We start from the raw sequence: 13708 nt of genomic DNA, 5'->3' as shown, positions 1-13708 counted from the left end.
GACTCACTCGGCTTACATGGGGTAAAAGGGCAATCCCTTTTTTGATTTTTTTTTTTTTTAATTTTCCACATGGTATGAAAATGCTTTAGAAATCCCTTTTTTTCTACCTCACTCTAGTATTCATTTTTGAACCCCAGGTCCATTGGATCTAGTTATGTTTCTAATACTAGCATAACAAACAATATAAGGGATACGATATGGAACAATAGTTAGTAAGCTTTATTCTAAATCCACTGCACTAAAGGTGCAAGAATTCTGTGAAACTTAACACTGGTTCTGTACTAGGATTGGTAAAGCAGATTTAAACAATCAGAGCTCACTCATACAAGTCATGAAATATTGCATGGTTATCATCCAATTAGAATTAAAACATTAAAATAATTCTTAAAACACTTCTTTTAATAAGAATCTGTATTTAAGGTAAAATAGTAACTAGTTTTCTTCCAAATATCCTGGTAGAGTTAAAATTATTGTTATTATTTCTAAAAAGTATACTTTTAATGTGCAAGCTTTAAAAAATACTCAGGGATTTAATTCTATCTTTTAAGCAGAGGAAATGAATGTGCTTGATGGGTGAGGGGCGCTGGACAGCCAGCTTGCTCTCTCTAGTATCACCAATTTATTCTTTTACAGCTACAAGAACCGTTTGGTGGGGAGATTGGCAAGGATCTTAAAACAATCCATCCTTTTATGGGTGAAGGTGCAAGGTAGACTACACAGTTACACTGTACTGACACAACCATCCCAGAGAATAAGTATTGTTTTCCCTCTTATCACTGAGATATCCCAAAATTTATGCTCCCCACTTCTCAATCTGTAATTTGGCTTCAATTTATGGCTTCCTTTTTGTCACATAACCTCACTACAAAGTAATTACCCAACAAGCCAGAGAAATTAGATTCTGAATCAAGAATGCTGACCTCTAAGTACACTCACTCACTCGACAAATTGCAAATTTATTTTATTGCATTACATTCCATAATCAACTTCCTAAAAACTTTATCAAGTACCTTTTTCATTACTACCTTGTCCTGCTGGTCTTGAGATTAGGCCACAAATATACTAAAACTAGATGTAAGGTTCTTCCTTTATAAATTGTTATTTACCACCATTGCCCTTATACACAACACATACATCAAAATGTATATACAAAATACCTCAATGCTATGAAGGCTGCTCTATTCATGTAGCAACATACTGCACAGCTTCGCCTACTTGGCTGAACTCAAAATGGTTAATTATAAAAGAAACCAAGAAACAAACTAGAGCATACAGTTCAAGTCATATTCTCCTTGAATTTCACTGAACCAATTCAAATGCATATACTATTACAAATCTTTTATAAAACAGTTGTTGTATTAATATGAACAATTATTGATAGAATTTTAATCTTTTTTTGAGACAAAGCCTTGCTATGTTACCCAGGCTGGAGTGCAGTGGCACGATCTCAGCTCACTGCAACCTCTGCCTCCCGGGTTCAAGTAATTCTCCTGCCTCAGCCTCCTCAGTAGCTGGGATTACAGGCATGTGCCACCACGCCTGGCTAATTTTTGTATTTTTAGTAGAGACGGAGCTTCGCTATGTTGGCGAGGCTGGTCTCCTCACCCGACCTCAGGTGATCTGCCTGCCTCAGCTTCCCAAGGTACAGCCGTGAGCCACCAAGCCCAGCAGGATTTTAACCTTTAAGGCAATACTTTTTCATCTCCACATTCATTCTTACCTCTTCAGTTCAGCAATAGATAATAATTTGATTTCTGGGTATAATGAAAAAATTCTTATCTCCAAGAAGCCTCAAATAATATCAAGAAACTTCTGCAGCCACAGAGAAACTTGGCTGAATACTGGAATTGCTCTTTGTGAACACAGACTGTCAGTTAACTGCAAGTCAGGGTACTCAAATATGTCTCTTCACTCACATGCTAAAGCCACCAAGCAAGGTGGCTGTCTGACATGGGTTTCAAAACACACATTGGTATCAACAATGTTTCTTCCTGTGAAGATGCTCTTTTTCTCTTGCTACACAACGTTACCACCATCAAAGACACGAATTGCTATTAAAAAACATGATAATCTGTATATATTCCTAAACAAACACAGCTCTGAAAAAAGTATTCTCACAGTAAAACAAAGTCTTACATGTGGAACCTGTTTTCCTACTGGAAAAAGAAGCTTTCAATATTTCACAAAATTAAAATTATAAAAATCATTTTAAAAACAATTTTTAAAAATTAGAATTGTAATTAGTTTGCACCAAAGAAAACTCAACAGTTGTTCTTATGTGGTAAGAGTGCACGCAAGTTTTCAATAAAAGCTATTATTTTAAAGGCTTATTTTTAAAATTATTCTACATGTTATTGCCTGTAACAAATTATTGTACACTATACAGGTCCCCCTCCCCCCCTTTTTTTGGTTGAGATGGAGTTTCGTTCTTGTTGCCCAGGCTGGAGCGTAGTGGCGTGATCTTGGCTCACTGCAACCTCTGCCTCTCGGGTTCAAGCGATTCTCCTGCTTCAGCCTCCCGAGTAGCTGGGATTACAGGTGCCCGCGCCACCATGCCCGGCTAATTTTTTATATTTTTAGTAGAGAAGGGGTTTTGCCATGTTTGGCAGGCTGGTCTCGAACTCCTGACCTCAGGCAGTCCGCCTGCCTCAGCCTCCCAAAGTGCTGGGATTACAGGCGTGAGCCACCGAGCCCGGCCTATACAGGTACTTTCCATGCAGTTAATCCATGTCATAAAGCAGTGGAAGGAATTCATACCCTGACTTTACCAATAAGCTAACATGCTCAAAAAAAAAGTGAAGCAGCTTGCCTGAACTCTTGCTCTTCATGACTGCCTGGCCTGTAACTGTGCGGTCTCCCTCAAAAGCTCATCTTTTCATCCCATGCTAACTCCCAAACTCATTTCTTTAATATGCCTCAATTTTTCAAATTTTACTTAAAAGATCATGTCTTGGCCAGGCGCGGTGGCTCACGCCTGTAATCCTAGCACTTTGGGAGGCTGAGGTGGGTGGACCGCGAGGTCAGGAGTTTGAGACCAGCCTGGCCAACATGGTGAAACCCCGTCTCTATTAAAAATACAAAAATTAGCCGGGCGTGATGGCGCATGCCTGTAATCCCAGCTACTTGGGAGGCTGATGCAGCAGAATCGCTTGAATCTGTGAGGCGGAGGTTGCAGCGAGCCAAGACCGTGCTATTGCAGTCCAGCCTGGGCGACAGAGCGAGACTCTATTTCAAAAAAAAAAAAAAAGATCATGTCTTTATATACTTTTCCATCTCAGAACAACTACGTATTATGTACTATTACTACAATTACTGGGTGCCCGAGAAAACAAAAGATGAAATGGTTTCTGTCCCAGAGGTCCAATTTGGTTTGGCTGGATTTGTTCCTATATTTCTGGTATTAGCTGTATACTCCTCTGGTCCTCTACTCCCAGCATACACAAGATACAATGGAAACCGCTTGAGGTTGAGGTGACATTTAGGAGGTTTACTCTTAAGAAAGTCACCATGCATGGGCCACCCCATTAACCCTCAACTTCACCACACATCCCCAACCTGGTTTCTACGACTAATGCAAAACTTTAAACAGATCTTTTCCCTCTGTCCTTTTCAATAGGTGACCAATTATTTTAAAAAATAATTTTTAAATATCATAAACAGTTCAATTAAAAATTAATTAAAAGAGTAAAATAAATGAAACTAAATAATACTTTTTTTGAATGAAACCTGTTAGGTTCATCTTCACTAGAGCACGCCTGCTGTGAAATAAGCACAATACACATCTACTTTCTGCAAATGCACGTAGGCTTTCTATATTCCAACACTCCTATGTCAAATCTTGAAGGAAAAATTGTCAAGATGTCAGTATTCTCAAAATTAAATTCTGCACTTAAAATTTGCAAACCAAGGACGCCATATATCTTCCAGCAATTCTTTAAAACGTTTAGGAACACGCTTAACTCACAAACAGAACTAAAAGGAGCTTAGTTTCTAAATATAGGATCAACATGCTCTTTAATCCACCTGGTTTTGAAGAGAAAATAAACCAAGGGGGACAGAGAAAGTGCAAGGAATTCACGTTAAATAAAACCTGACTAGTTCAGAATCTGTGATCATTTGAAAGAGGTTTAAGTAAAGCGTAAATACTTAAAATGTTAAATGCTTAAAATTACCCTGGATTTTTATGTTTAGAACATAAATTATCCTTCTGAAACATTCAACTGTACATATCAGGCCTTTAAACTTCTATTTTTCTGTTACTACATTTTCTCTACCATATGAACACTTGTCTGACCTGGTTCCTTTCCTTACCAAATCGCAAAAGTGCCCGATTACATAAACATAATCATTCCGAGTTCTCTATTCTCTGAACACCTCTGAAGGGATACAAAAAAACTCACATACACGTTGGCAGAATCTAACCAAAACAACTTACAATTTAACATGAAATTCTAACAAAATATCTACATTCTTTTTACTCTTACAGCCTTTCAGAAAGATTCACATTTTGATTCATAAAAAGAAAAATTAGTTTCAACAATTTAATCACTATTTTGTGGGATGAAATCAATTTTTTTCCATGATTAATATAGCTATTCACAGTGACTGTTAAAAAAGCAGCTGTGTCTTCAAGGGGTTTTAGTAGACGTCTAAATTTGAATATAAAATATGGAAAATACACATTTGGAAATTTGTACCAAAAAACATCTTCAGTATTGCTATCGGTCTTAATTTCAATGTAAATTAATTCTACCAGGATACGCTATTAAAGCATTACCATACAAAACATTAGAGAGCACAGTCTAATCAAAATAAGCAAGGTTTCAATGACTTGAACCAAATTATGTTTACATAATTGCCAAATAAGTCCAAAGTAAAAAATTCTCAAAAAAAAAAAAAATTACACATAATTACACCACACCACAGCAGCACCCTGTAAAAAATGCTTTTGCTGTTAAAAGGAGCTTTTGACATAATTTTTATGTGAAAAATTATGTTGAACAAACCACAGCTCATTTCATTCCATCTCTTATATTTGGGTACTAAATTATCTCAAAATTAAATGCTTAAGACCAGTAAATATCACCAACAAAAGCTATTTTAATCCACAAATTTTTAAAGGTCATGTTTCCCAAATAATTTGCACATCTAAACAAAACGGTCACTTTAATAGCCAGCACTCAATTAAAATAATTACTTGTCATGAGAAATGTTCCAAAGGCACCGCAAATTTCCTTGTGAAAAACTGACACAATTTACTTTAGAATAGTCACTCACCACTTCTTCCAATGCAGCACTTCGCCCAAAAGAACAAGTGAGGTGTGTGAGGCAGTTAACAAAGGAGGAGAAAAGTTCACTTGGAATGGCAGTTAAAACATTTCGTGGGAACACGGTTATCAGGTTGCTGATAATGCTAGAGATCCCCACAGCTTCAGAATCTTCTATTTCAATTCTAAAACCAAGGAATGAGTATTATTAAGTGGCAGTAAAAGAAAAATTATTAATATAGTAACTCATTTCCAAACAAGCAAGTATCGTTACTGATTCATTTTAAAAGGTATGTCTGTTTATTAATTTCAAATTACCCATATGACTTTACTGCAAAATATAAGGGGGAATAATAACTAGTTTCTTTTTTTCTTCTACTGTTAAACACAAAACGTAGAGCTCCTTTTTCAGCTGCAAAGGGCAAGTATACCTACCCATTGATAGTATTCAGTAATCCCTCAATGAAGTGTGCTAGATAATCAACTTGTGATCCTTCATCAGGGAAGATGGGTCCATGAAGAGAAGCTAACTGGGCAAGGCACTGCAGAGAATCTTGTGCCATATCTGAATCTTCTCTGATTTTTCGATGTACCTGTTAGAAAGAATTACTAATCCATAAATATAAATTCTTCCTTTGTAAGGGTCACGTGTCTACCATGCCGAATGAGGTAAGAGAAAAATTCACTGTAGCTTGTTATTTCTAGAAAATTAATTCCTGAATTAAACTAAATTGAAAATTGTCCCTCAGTCCACTTTACATTACAGGTCATTATTTTAAACATATCAATTGATTTTTAACTGAGGGCTACCTACATTTTGAAAATTGATCTGTCTCCAGCATGTTATGACAAAGAGAGAAACAGATGCCAGCCAGTCAGACATACTGCTTCTTCTAAAAACAGCAACAATGACAGTCATCTGTATTATGCTAACTATGCCTAGCTACAGCTTCTTGCTAAAGTTAGCAGACAAGTTCAATCAAGAGTATATAGATGCTGCTTTAGTGGAAGTAAACAGTTGCGCACTTAGAAAAGCAATATACCATTGAATCCCTAGACATTCATGCATTCATTCAACCAAAATGTAGTAAGCACATTCTTTTATTCTCAGTTTGCTTACTATTTGTTTAAATCTCAGTTTAACCTACATCATTGCTATTAATAAATGCTAAAAGATTTTGAATACAAAATGTAAATTATACTTAAATCCATTTAAAGCTCACCTATTTTTTTATTTCAGTGATACAATACGGACATGAAACACCTGGTATAGTGTTTTGTATGAAGGAAATGCTCTTGAAATACTGCTCCCTAGTTTTATAATATTAATATTCTCAGATGTTAAAGGTTTCATTTCTGTAATCTGACATAATAGAGCCAAGGAAAATTTAGTGAAGAAATATGATCATTATTAATCTTAATCCACCCAACACTTACTGTTGATGTACCATTTTGTACTTGCCAAAGTACTTAACTACTCTAGCCCTTTTCTTTCCCACACAAAGTTCTCTATTTAGTAAATGTTGTGTAACATCAAACTCATAGTTTTAGCTTATATTCACTTTGACTAGGCAAATTGTTTCTAAATTACTTCAGGTCAGAGCATTTAAGTACTCACTGGTATGCTGGGCCACAATGAACACTTAAATAAATCCTTGTTCACTGAGTCCCTTAATCCTTACTCCCTGAACTTCTCAAGGTTCTAGTAATGAAATTTAAAATACTAAATAACCTCTAAACATTACAAAGTTAGTTGATTTACTGACATGCTTAAAATATGCTATACTCTTTGGACTAGAACAAACCACAGCCCATAAGCCAAATTTGGCCCCCGCCTGTTTTTGTATGGCTGTGAGCTAAGAATGGTTGTGGTTTTTTTTCCATTTTTGTAAGGTTGGGGGGAAACCAATAAAAATAATAATATTTTGTAACCTGTGGAAATTACACAGAATTCTTTTTTTTTTTTTCCACCTGAAACAGAGTTTCACTCCTGTTGCCCAGGCTGGAGTGCAATGGTGCAATCTCAGCTCACAGCAACCTCCGCCTCCCGGGTTCAAGCGATTCTGCTGCCTCAGTCCCCTGAGTAGCTGGGATTACAGGCATGTGCCACGACGCCTGGCTAATTTTTGTATTTTTAGTAGAGACGGGGTTTCGCCATGTTGGCCAGGCTGGTCTCAAACTCCTGACCTCAGGTGATCCGCCCGCCTTGGCCTCCCAAAGTGCCGGGATTACAGGCATGAGCCACCACGCTCGGCCAACATTCACATTTTAATGACCATCAATAAGTTTTACTGGAACACCGCCATGCTTATTTATGTATCATCTATGGCTGCTTCTATACTACAATGGCAGTGTTGAATATGAACATATGACCTGCAAAGCCTAAAATGTTTACTATCTGGCCCTATACAAAAAATGTCTGCAAATCCTTGGTCCAGAATACAAATATTTTTCAAACTATATTCTAATGTATTTTAAGTTTTATACAGTAAATTCCAAGTACAATAGACAAATTCATATATGCACACTGTCTAGTTCATAAACTTCTGAACACAACTCACTCTTATAAGTTCTTTATCTGAAATCTGTAATTAAATTTTTGTCACGATGCCTTAGAATCTAATCAGCATTTAAGCATGATATCCAGGGATATATTCTGTCAACAGATACAATGTAATATGGGACAATAAGAATCCATCTCACAATCTTGAATGTTCATTATGGTCTCAAAGCGAGCAATCAAAAGAAAAAATACCCTCAATGAAATAGCTAATGAAATAACTAAAAATAAAGTTAAAATAAATAACTGTCTTTCGAGACAGTGTATGCTGTTCAAGCTTAATTTATGTTATCTGAAATATAAACCACATAAAACTAATAATAAATGCTTAATTTTTATACAATATAAATTCTTGCCTTTCTTCCAATGTCATCATTACAAAAGAGTTCCTCCATATCTGAACATGTATTTCAATATAAACTGTATTATAAAACAGAAAGCTGAATCACCATCTGAATATGGGAAAGGGACAGAGGGATAAGAGAAAGCAAAGCCCAGCAGGACGCCCAGTGAGGTGAATGGCAAGGATATGCATCAAGAAAAGGAAGACAAGGAAGGAGAAGCAAGTAAGGAAGATGACGAATTCTACTGGAACATGTTAAATCTGAGATGTCTGTGGGCCATCCAAATTAAAACATCCAGTAAGCACTTGGATTATAAGGCTCTGAAACTCTGGAGCAGGCTGTGCTGAATATAGATGTAGGAGTCATCTGGGAACTGGTGCCTGAAGTCCTACGTGTTGAAGAGAGAGCCACAGGAAAGTGTACAGAGTCAGCAAAGTTGAGAATTAAGATAGGAATGCCAATATTTACGTGACGAGCAAAGAAGGAAGAGACCATAAGCGAGATCAAGAAGACTCTGGTCAAAAAGGTAGGAAGAAAACACAATGAAAGTGGGTTTTTTTTCCAAGACCTTATAGAAGGAAAAAAAAATCAAGAAGTTTGTAAACTTCTATAGGGCAGAACGCAACCCAAAGTATTCCAACATATTTAAAGTCTTATGATTAACATATTTAAAGTCTTGCTCTTATGCAACAGTATATTGATGCTTATCCAAATCTAGCACAAGTGATATCCAGTGGAAAAGTGCTTTAAAGTAGGCAATAAACTCATATAACTGAAACTAAATTTAACCAAAGTTAAATAAAAACATTAGCCATTGTCATTTTTAAAACAAGTAACTAATTTGTTCATAAACTGCTTAAGTGAAAATAGCTACAAACACAAAAATTGTTCAAATAAAGCAAAAAAGGGTTAACTTTCAAATTCAAAAGTTATTTGCATGTGGTTGTTCACAGCTGACAGGAGCAGCTGTCTGGTTTGTCTAGACAGCTGTTCAGATCTGGTAGAGTTGTTTCCAGTACTGCCAGCAAGTTTTTCACCTTTTCAAAAACTGCTGGAGTGGAATCTACTTTCAGTCAAGTGCATAATACAAAGACTTGGACTTGGATTCGTATCAAAACAATTCCTGTCAGATGAGGCAGGCAACGGAATTTTAAAATTTAGTTACAATTATCTCTTTGATCTTGATAGTGGTTTTAGCCATCATTTCTCTGATTTTAAAAAGAAACCACAAGGTGATTTAATGCTCAGTCTGAATATTTCTATAGAAAGTATCTTTTATATATACCCATGGATAGATAACCTTGTTCTAGACATTTTAAAATACATACCACATAACTACTTTATTTTAAATGGTTCAATCAGAAAAAGGCAGTTGAAGGGCTCATCTATATTTTTAAAACAAATGAAAAGAAACTAAAATCAACAATTGGGATTAAGCAAAATAGCTTTTTTACTTTTAATTGATTTTTACTTGGGCTTTTGTCCATGTCATTATATCTAACTAACTTGTATATTCCCCCTATAACTGCAAATTAGCATCCAACACATAAACACACACATACGAACTGTTTTTCCAGCTTTTGACTGTTTTATTGGGGATACACATTGGCCAATGTGGGAACATACTGCTTACATCTTGATATTTAGCCAATAATAAAGAGGACTGTCTAAAGTTATACATGAGATAAACTGCTATTCCATAATACCAACTTAACCAATGACTCATAAATATAATAAGTATAAAACCTACACTCTAGAATAGCAGTTCTCAAACTGTGGCCCAGGGATCCCTGAAGCTTTTTAAAAGCCTGTCAGGTTGCCTGTGAGGAAAAAACTATTTGCATAATAATATTAAGACAATATCTGGGTTTCCCATTCTCACTGTCACACAGGTAAAAAGTGGAATTTCCCCGAGGCCACATGATGTGTGATACTGCAACTAACTAAAGGCAGAAGCAGGTAAGATAATCTGGCTGTCTTCTATTAAGTCTGATATTACAGATTTACAAAAATGCAAAAACAATGCTATTCTTCTCATTAAACTTGCTTTGTTTTCAAAAATATAGTTAATTAAAATGTTACTTATGTTAATATGTAATCATTTCTTATTGTTACTTTTTAGCACATTATTTTGTAAAGTTTTGTTTGAATTTTTAACAGGATAAATATAACCTATATAAAGAAAAGCTCTTTGGAGTTCTCAATAAATTTTTAAGAGTATAGAGAAGTCCTGAAATTACAAGTTTGAGAACTTCTGCTCCAGGATATTAAGCCCTTCATAACTATGTGACATTTTTATAAATTAGCAAGAACCTTTTAAAATAATTTCTGTTTAAGCAGCCATATTGATAAGAAGACAAGACTTTAGGGGAGAAAAGCAATCTGTTCTGTTTTACTTAAGAAACACGCCAAGGCATTTCCTCTTTTCTATGGCTCTTGCTACCAGAGATGAAGACTAAAACTTACTGTGAAGAAAAGCTCCATAACTCTGCTGTCCAGAAGAGTCTCCCGCCAGGACTCTGTTGGCTTCAACAGCACATTTTGCGAGGATTCAAACATAGCTATATAATGTCTGCCCAGTTATTTGGTGTCAAGGTCAACAACAATAACATTCTTACTTTGTCTAAAGTATAAGTATATCCTAAATATAACAGGAGCCATCTAGAAAGAATTTGTAATGGTAACAGTTTAAGCCTCTTCACATATGCTACATAATTCATGCATGAAGCTAAGGAATAAAAGGCATTAAGTGCCTGGGGAAAAAAAGAATGTTACAGGAATGTAAGGTAATGCTTTCATTGTAATTATGTGTCATGCTGTAGGCATACAGAAACTTTGAGAACCAGAGAATTTAATGGTGGCAACAGAAGGAAATACACTTACTGCAAAGCATATGCCAAAATTCATGTAAAAAGAATCAATTTCTGCAAGTTTATCCCATCATTTCCCCCAATATCTTGCAACAATTAACACCACATATACAAAATGTGAGTTTCATATAGTCTACTTGGAAAAATAGCATTTTTCCAGAAGAAATATATTCACTGGGAAAACAAAAGAACAAAAAGAGTAAACACATATAATATTAAAGAAAAAAAACTCCCACAGGTCACAGTATCTAAATATCAAGACAAAGAAATAATCTACTGACAAAAAACTTTATAGATGCTTATTTAAAATTCCCACAGACTAAAAAGCAATTTATATGGTGTTCAGGCATTCAATTTCAAACACGCTTCAAACAGAGTACTGTTTTACCATAAATAAAGTAACCATCATATATTTGTAGGTTTTTATGAATACGGTTCATTGATACTGCCACAGTAACTGAGGCTTTTAAGAAATGAGAAAATTTGGCCGGTCACGGTGGCTCACACCTGTAATCTCCACACTTTGGGAGGCCAAGGCAGGCGGATCACCTGAGGTCAGGAGTTCGAGACCAGCCTGGACAACATGGTGAAACCTGTCTCTACTAAAAATACAAAAATTAGCTGGGCATGGTGGCAGGCACCTGTAATTCCAGCTATTTGGGAGGCTGAGGCAGGAGAGTCGCTTGAACCTGGGAGGCAGAGGCTGCAGAGAGCCAAAATCACACCACTGCACTCCAGCCTTGGTGGTAGGGAGAGGCTCTGTCTCAAAACAAACAAACAAACAAAAAACAGTGGTTATGCCCCTTCCATTGGTAATCAAATGCCCAGCCAAAATACTTTGACTATGCAACATTCACATCACTCAATGAGAAATCTTATGATAATCACCCAGAGCTATTGTCTGAAAAAAGTAGATAGAAATTCAAATACTATATTTTGAGTAAAGTCTAAATCGTTATTTTTACAGAAAAATTATTCACAGGGAAAATTAAAGGCTATAATAATGCTCTGGAAACTTTTTTTTTTTTTAAGATTATTGCTTAACCCCCTTTAAAATAGCTAATACTATTCTGTCTCTGAAGAGCAAGGAGGGGCACTATGAGTTGTTTCAAGGAGAAAAGTCACTGCTTGTTTCTGAAAAGTCACCCCCAAAATCTGCAACTCTATTCGACTGATTTACAAAAGTGAAACTCAAATCTGGTTCATTTAAACTTCCCTTCTCTCTTCCTTTATCTGCCCCCTTGTGGAGGTACAGGGAAAGAGGTGAAGGTCAAAAAAGCCAAAAGAAAGAAGCCCGATTTTAAAAAGAGGGGGAAAAAAATCAGCCCGTGAACCCTAAGAGCTATCAATATAGAGTGAGTTCATTTTCTTACGAGGCACAGATCGTGGTCTAAGGTCAATGCTGTGTTCCTCACCCAATACTACAATATACTGATTTATCTGACACTTAGGATTTGCTTCAAAATATTCTGGGGATGGCAGAAAGAGCACAGATGAAACAAGACTGGCTGTTTAAAGCTGAGTATTCTCTCTACTATTGTGTATCTTTGAAATTTTCCACAATAACGGATGGCAAAGGCTATAGTACGTGAAATAAATCTTCTGAGTAAGGCAATCAATTTTTGTGTTTTGTGTGTGTGTGTACTTTTTGTTTGTTTGTTTTAATGAGACAGGGTCTCACTACGTTGCCCAGGGAAGTCTTGAACTCCTGAGCTCAAGTGATCCTCCCGGCTCAGCCTCCCAAAGTGCAAGGACTATAGGCATGAGCCAGCACACCTGGCCAATTCTTCATACTTCATAAAAATTTAAATATCTTTCACTTACTGTTTTCTAGTTTTCTCTCTATTTTCAATATGCCAAATCTAACAAACGAAATATACGCATGTAACATTTTCAACTAGGAAAATAACGATTTTGTAATATTTCGTATGCTTATAAAAGGAGTCATGAATTTATTTTTAAATTATACAGGATATGAGACAGATAAATGGGTTCATATAACCATAATAAAATGGTTGGCCCCAAAGCTGACCATTTACCATTTTAGTAGCTATTAGATGTGTGATCCCTCAGAGGAAGAAGGCAAATACTTCAGGTGCTGTAACTGCAAGAGAATGAAAGCCTAAACCTCCCTGCAAGAGCTGCAGACAGTTCAAGTACAGAGGAAGAATACAGGTGGCAGAAGCAAAGGGAATCATATTTATAAATTTTGCTACTTCTGGATATATGAAAAACTATATTCCAAGGAAATGAGGAGAGTCTCTCACATTCTAATTATGCCTTCCAGGTATGATACAGCAAGGGGGGCAACAGTGTGTTTTGGTAAGAGGGAGATGATAACCTAAAGATTCAGTAAATCTTACAAAAGTATCAGTAAGAAAATACAGGAAGAAATCTTACAAAAGGAAACTATTAAACCTAAACCAAAATTCTCATATAATTCTCTCCTCTATCTTTTTATAAATTATAAAAAGCATATACTCTATTAATACTTCTGGATATCAATTATTTACATTAAGGGAAAATGGATATGAGTTTTATTTAAAAAGGGCTTTTCCCAGATATAAAATGGAATTCATTGCAATGGCTCATGTAACATCAGATTCAAAATAACCCTGAAATCTGATTTTTTAAAATCTTGGTTTAGCCTCTCCTAATCATGGTCTG

At 35.9% G+C, this 13708-nt stretch overlaps 1 protein-coding gene across 6 annotated transcripts in view; it reads right to left on the bottom strand.

Annotated features, from left to right (window-relative positions):
• Nucleotides 1-13708, bottom strand: part of XPO4 (exportin 4) — a 126449-nt gene that overhangs the window by 38020 nt on the left and 74721 nt on the right. For all 6 annotated transcript variants that reach the window (XM_055245025.2, XM_055245028.2, XM_055245026.2 and 3 more), the window contains 3 exons: nucleotides 10638-10750; nucleotides 5703-5860; nucleotides 5278-5452 (listed from right to left, as the gene is read on the bottom strand). In XM_055245025.2, coding sequence (XP_055101000.2) covers nucleotides 5278-5452; nucleotides 5703-5860; nucleotides 10638-10750 — 446 coding nt within the window. The remainder of the gene's footprint in view (nucleotides 1-5277; nucleotides 5453-5702; nucleotides 5861-10637; nucleotides 10751-13708) is intronic.

The sequence above is a fragment of the Symphalangus syndactylus genome, chromosome 15 (genome assembly GCF_028878055.3).
Source record: "Symphalangus syndactylus isolate Jambi chromosome 15, NHGRI_mSymSyn1-v2.1_pri, whole genome shotgun sequence".
Classification (NCBI taxonomy): Eukaryota; Metazoa; Chordata; class Mammalia; order Primates; family Hylobatidae; genus Symphalangus; species Symphalangus syndactylus.
This window is presented reverse-complemented; position numbering and strand designations above follow the sequence as displayed.